We start from the raw sequence: 6,579 nt of genomic DNA, 5'->3' as shown, positions 1-6,579 counted from the left end.
CAAAAGAGAAACCAGTTCAGTTGTTAGACATCGAACCTTATTCGCATCCTTCCCCAGAGTCTGGTGAAGGGATAAAATGAAGCAAAACGATTATGGTTGTAACCGGCGTGCCTCCCAGGTAGGCACCCTCACGGACGTCCCCACCGGCAGGTGCCTCAGCACCCCAATCTGGGGAGGAAGAATGGGAGTCTCAGGACAGATGCGCACTCAGCTTGTCTGTGTGTGTGGGGGTGGGGTGGGAGTGGGGGTGGGTAGGGTCTGGGTCCAAACACAAGCTCTGGATCCTTCCCAGGGAAGCCGCTCTCCCTTCAGCTACGGATCAAATAAACGACCCTGGAACAATTTCAGTACAAAGCGCTTTTTATTGACATTGTAAGAAACATGGTTCTTTCTTTTTGTTACAAAAGGAGTAGGTGGTTCTGAAAGCAAAAGTAGAGTCCACGCGTGGCGGGACCGCAGCCCTGGGTATGAGGTGGGCTTGGGGGCCTCACCGCACGGCTGCAGGCTGATCCGAGACGGCCCCGGGCCGGCCACATCCGAACACTACGCCTACAATCCTTAAATGTATTTACAGGTGTTTTCTTTTAAAAAAGGATTACACATTTTATTTTTTTAAAAATCTAAAAAAGGCGAAAAAAATGAACTTGTATCTTATTTTACACGTTTGCAGGATACACAACGGTAACTTGTCAGAAGAGAACATCCTCCATCAGTTCAAAACAACACGGGAAACCGGGTTACAAGACAGCTCAGACTCGGCTACAATCGTGTGCTCGCGGCCGGCCGGGGAGCGCGCGGCCTGGAGCCCCGGTCCATCCATCGGGCGACACCAACTGGTCCCTCGCATCGACGAGATTAACATAAAATAAGGCACATACATCGCAAGAATCACAACTGCGGCTCGAGAGGATGAGCCAATATATGAGGAGCAGGGTGCAGTCTCGTCAGCTCTCCAGAAAAGAACACGGAATGGTTTAACCTGTGAAACTATGGTGAACACAGATGTTCAACAGGAAGACCATGTACGAGCCTGCACTGAAAGGCAGGATGTGAAACTAGGCAGTTGCTGCTGTCTCCCTCAACGCGTGGGGCAGGAAAGCAGACAGAAGGTTGGAGGCTGGGGTGGGTCCTGTCCCAGCTGACGCCAAGTCCACAGACTTGTACGTACGTGGCCCCGACAGACCCTCCTTCCACTGACTGTCCAGCATGACTGCACTCCCGGAAAAGTATGCCTTCTTCCTCCCTCTCCCCTCGTCCCCCTCTTTCTGAGATTTCCATGGAGAGAAGCCAAATGTGGAGCTGAAGCAAGGGTATCTCCTGCAAATCTAAGGGTAGAAGGTAAAAGTAGGAAAAGAAGAGGTGAAGGAGAACAGAGGCACAAGATGACAATGGTCCTCACCCAGCTGCCGTCCATCCTTCCACGAAGGACGAGGGTGACGTAGGAAACGATGGTAACTGAGAAATGGAGGTCGCCTCTGGGAATTTTCCTGGGGAGGGCCGTGTGGTGCCAGGGACCCGCTGTCCTCACTCAGGAGATGGGAGAACGCCCAGGACCCAAGCTTTGAGACAGAGGGAGGACGGGGGTCAGAACAAACCGTGACAGCATGTAAGATCAAGACCTGGAGAGGCTCGGGTTTGTGGAAAAAGGAGACTCGGGGAATGGATCACTGATTTTGTGACCGGATCCTGACCTGTGTGAGGAAAAAGCCTGGCTCTTTTCTGTTGGAACTTGGTAGACTCCACTCCACTGAGCTCAGATCAGTAGCCGTCTTTTGCTTTGGGGCTCTGTTCCACAGCAGATGCATCCTTTGACCTAAAAGCAGGTGCTGGCTGTGGGCGGGAAAAGTCTCAACACCCCTCTTGATTTCAGGGAACATCCAATTGAAAGCAAACCCAACTTTGTTAGCCACAAAGTCCCAAAGGGCACGTTTACCTCCACGCTGAGATTCTTGGTCCAAATGAGAGAACACAAACGTGAGAAAAATGGGCTGGATCTAACATTTTGTTTTCCTATGACCTATTATTTTATTTGACTTGACTTTGTCTAATACTAATTCAAATGGCAGGAATAAAGGGGAAGAGCCACCCAATTGACTCATGAATCACTCTGGATAAATCCAACTCCAGGGTCAATGGGAAAAAAGGAGCAGGTAGTCTGAGGTGTTAATATTTTATTATTAATAGTTTACATATTTGTAAATGTGAAATGCTGGATAATCCATGTACTCTGTGCACACATAGTATGTCTTTTATGTGTATCGACTGCACATGGGAAGTAGCTGTACTCCTTTTAGTCTTTAAAATGTTTTAATCCAAAACGAAAGTACAGATTAAGTCCACATTCAGGACTAACTGCATAGAACATTTAACTTCTTAAATGGATGCATCGTTTAATAGACTGGGTGTAAGAAAAGGCATCCATCCACACAGCTACTAACCGTCCTCCCCAGTGCTCTTAAACACCAACAATTGTTAAAGGGATTTATTCCAAAGGTCATCATATGTGAGCTTTTTCTTTCACAACTAAGTTTTACCAGTCCCTTAAAATAGGGCACTTAGAATAGAAATACTCCTTCACTACAGTGGAATTAATATATGGCAATGACATAGGCGGCTGCTGGGTTGTTTCAATACCTATATACTTGGAACTATATATAATCAATTCTCAGTTACCTATGACGACGGGTAAAGAGATGGAACTATCATTAACAAATACAGCAAACCCACAAATGTTCCCCCAACTATTTCTACCCAGTAGCTTCACTCTACAATCTACCTAACTTCTCGTCGGACAGATGCAAGTAGCAAACTCGTGGCCCTTCCCCTCTCTCCCTGGAGCGCGGAACAGCATCGAACGGTGGTGGGGACGGAGGGAGAAAAAGCAAGACAGATAACCGAGGAGTTGAGCGTGTAGACGTACCTGCCCTGAGTGCACTCACGGACAGGAGAATTCTAAACCCCAACCGTGAACAAACTAGTTCATCTGCCAGAGCCCCAAATTCCCGCTGTGTGCAAGTGTCGAAAGCATGCCCTGACCTGAACTGGGGGGGGGGGGGCGAGGAGGGGGAGCAGGTAAAAAAAAATCGGTTATCTCTGCTACAGCGCCCCCACCAGAGATTCTTAAACTCACTATCCTTATTCCGATTCTTGTGCCCAGTGTGGGAATTACCAAAAACAAAAACAAAACAAAACGAAAACCCTCCAAAAAACCAAAAACAAACACAGAGCACATGTAAAGGGAAATTTGGAAAGCTGGAAGCATCACCCCTCGGTCAAAAAGCACACCAACTCCTATTTCCTTTGAGTAACAGAGAAACATATCAAATCCTTTCGTCTGACCTCTCTTTGAAAAGAAATGAGAACATGCGCATCGCACATTTACACTGGTTTACTAGAAAGGGGGATGGGCTTATAGTTTAAAAAAAAAAAAAAGAGGATGGTTCTAGTGTAACAATACTGATTCAAAACTGAAATGGAAGACAGTTTCTCCCTAGAATACTTTAGGGTTGTTCAGAGTCCTTTTCCATAAAAGGAATATACTTGAAACACATCCCAGTTAGGTGAGATGAGATTGCTAAAATACATACAGAACTAAAAACAAAACAAAACAAAACAAAAAAACAGCAAAAAAAAAACAAAAACAAAAAACAAAAAAACTGAGTCCGTTTAATCTTTTAAACTCCTAAAGTTTCACGTTGGTTGGCAGCCTTCTCCCCTAACGCCCTATTGCATAACCGCAAGGAATTTGCTTTCTTCCGCGAGGGAGGTCAGCAAGGAGCTCATGTCCCCGATGGCCATGTTGGTGGTGCTCACGGACAGCGCGGGCAGCGGGAGGGACGCGCGGGGCGTCGTGAGGCGGGAGGAGGAAAGGGAAAGGTTCTGAATGATGCTGGGGCTCAGGGCTCCTGACATCAGGCTGGCGTGGTCCCCGTCGTCTATGATGGCGTCAAAATCAATCTGCACCCCTTCCAGGTCATGGCCGTCAAGGCCGTCAACCGTGCTGGTCACCTGGTTAGCACCCGGGGAAAGTAATTCAGAGTTTTCGGCGCTGGCCCCCTGTAGTAGGCAGTTGGCTTCCGAGATGGAGAAGGAACCAGTCTTCATGTCGTGCTGACCGAAGCCAACGGGTTGGTCATAGAACTGACCAGAGTAACCCTGCACGTTAGAACACAGCTGATGGGGCTGCCCTTGCATCTCCGTCTTGATGCCGTTCACCTTGCAGGTCTGACTTGTGTCACTGAGCTGTCCCTGCTGCAGAGAGAGGCTGCCCCTCAGCGCAGCCTGGCGCCGGCCGCCCCCGTAGCCGGCACACGGCTGGTAGCCCCTGGCGGCCGCCAAGCCTGCCGGCTGGCTGCCGATGCAGGGAGGCCCCGGCAGGCCGCTCTCCGGCCCTTGATAGACATTGAGGTGTGAGGTAGCACTAACCTGCCCTAGCATCTGCTGAGCGCCGCGGCCGGCCCCTGGGTGGTGCACGCTGTCGCTGAGGAGCTGATGGGCCAGGTACCCCTGTCCCACCAGGTCTTGGGTGGCCATGCCACTCACCGCGGCGGCCGCGGACTCGCCGGGCACCCCCGGCGACAGGCCAAACTCTGGCTGGCTCCCGCTTCCCTGCGCTGAGGTGCTTTTCAGCTTTGCCGCTGGAATCCCGGCCCCGCAGACGCCATCCGGCAAGCCGGGCGCCCCGGGCTGCCTGTTGAGGCAGTTCCCGTACTGCTGGGCCTTGTAGGGCTGTGCGTGGAAGGCGTTTCCGCTGTGCTCGGGGCCGCCGTAGGAGCTGCCGGGCTCTGCGAGGCTCTGGTAGGCCCCGGCTGGGCCAGCTCCGCTCCTCAAGGCATCCTGTGGGTGCGCGCCCGGGTTGCCGTAGAGGCCGAAGGTTCGCGGCTGCGGCGCCGCGGGCCGCGGGCCGCATTTCAGCTTGGAGGAGCACAGGTCGGCGCTGCCGGAGCTGACTTCGTTCCACTGAATGGGCAGGTCGGATTTGCTGGCTTCGGTGCAGGGCTGCTCCAGCCGGCGGTACTGCTGGCCGGCGTGGCCGTCGGGCAGCCCCGGAGGCTCAAAGTCCCCGGGCCCGCTCCCCAAGCCGGGCCCAGTGGGCACTTTGCCGTCGTCAGAGACGGCGCTTTGGAAGTGCTGCTCGTATCCCGCTTGGTTCTGGGAATTCAAATACTGCACCACGTCATCGGGCAAGAAATCCTCATCGTTCAGGTTCACGTCGGCGTCCACGGTCAGGGACTCCAGGGTGATGTTCTCAGTGATGCTCGGAGGGCAGGGAGACGGCAGGAAGTGGCGGGGCGGGCCGCCCTCGGGCCGAGTGTAGTTCTGAAGCACTAAGTTCCGCTTGTCCAGGGATGGGGGCAAACCCGGGGGGTCGAAGCCGTGGAGGCTGCTGAACCGCTGCACGCGGGGCAGGGAGAGGCTCTCGGAGACCGTCCTCACCGGGTCGCTGGCCCTCCTCACGCCGTTGCCCAGCACGTCCGGGGGCAGTAGAGGGCGGCGGCCCGACCCGTGGGCGCCCCCGTCGCTACACCTCCGCGGAGGGTGGACGGGGGGCAGAGCCCCCGCGGGCTCCCTGCCGTCGCCGAGCAGGGCCATCCGGGTCTTCAGGCTCATCCTCTCCATGTTGGGCAGCGGCGTGGGGGGCGGCCCGCCCGTGGCCGCCGCGTACTTGGCTTTCAGCCGGTACTGCTGCGCAGGCGTGAGGCTGAGCAGGCTGGGCAGGCCCTCGCACTGGCTGGCCTCGCTGGACCTGCGCGACGCGTCCGTGGAGATGGGGTCGTACGAGTCGGCCACGCTCACGTTCTGGGGCCGGCCCTCGGCCTGGGACGCCTCGCTGGACCTGCGGCTGGAGAAGCAGGGGGAGATGCCCGAGGAGCGCCGGCTGCTCAGGTAGGCGGAGCTGATGGTGCTGGTGCTGCTGTCCCTCCGGTTGAGCATGTTCAGCATGGTGATGTCCACACCAGAAAGGTCGCTTCTGTTCGGGAGCAGAGTCATGGGCCCGCCCAAACTGCAGCTGGTACTGGGCTGAGTGCCTGCGGAGGAAGGGTGGGAAACACGGATTCGTTTCAGGGTGACGTGGAACAGGCCCCGGGATTACAAGCCGGCGGGAAAGCTGGCCGACCCCCGGCTTAGACAAAACAGTAAAATCACCCTGGATCAGTTAAGCGGCTTCACACGTGGAGGTCTAGGGCAAGATGAAGAGTCCTGGGATGTGCAAACAGTGCCTGGGTTACAGGCAAGGCCAAGGCCATTCCAGGAGTGTCATATGGACTGGAGGGCTTCCTCGGACATCCTGAGAAGGGGGAGTCTGCCTGAGCTGGTGGGTGGGGAGGTTCCCCCTTTAAGGATATGGCCCCGGTATTCGGTGCAATCTCAGGAGCGAAACCTGACATGGGCCTGCCAGTGCAAAAGGCTGCCTGGCTTCCCTTGAAACGTCAAATCAAGGTGGCTGCTGAACTGGGCCACCTGGGTGGCTCAGTAGGTTAAGCGCCTGACTTCAGCTCAGGTCATGATCTCATGGTATGTGAGTTCCAGCCCCACATCCGGCTCCGTGCTGACAGTTCAGAAGCTGGAACCTACTTT

The 6,579-nt window shown here is 54.5% G+C and overlaps 1 protein-coding gene across 17 annotated transcripts in view; it reads right to left on the bottom strand.

The window, feature by feature from the left end:
- Positions 1-342: 342 nt before the first annotated feature.
- GLI3 (GLI family zinc finger 3) overlaps positions 343-6,579 on the bottom strand; it is a 281,827-nt gene continuing 275,590 nt past the window's right edge. For all 17 annotated transcript variants that reach the window (XM_042963632.1, XM_042963719.1, XM_042963712.1 and 14 more), the window contains one exon: positions 343-6,029. In XM_042963632.1, coding sequence (XP_042819566.1) covers positions 3,724-6,029 — 2,306 coding nt within the window. In that variant the 3' untranslated portion in view covers positions 343-3,723. The remainder of the gene's footprint in view (positions 6,030-6,579) is intronic.

This window comes from Panthera tigris, chromosome A2 (genome assembly GCF_018350195.1).
Source record: "Panthera tigris isolate Pti1 chromosome A2, P.tigris_Pti1_mat1.1, whole genome shotgun sequence".
Lineage (NCBI taxonomy): Eukaryota > Metazoa > Chordata > Mammalia > Carnivora > Felidae > Panthera > Panthera tigris.
Note: the sequence above shows the minus strand (reverse complement) of the source record. Positions and strands in the feature narration are given on the sequence as shown.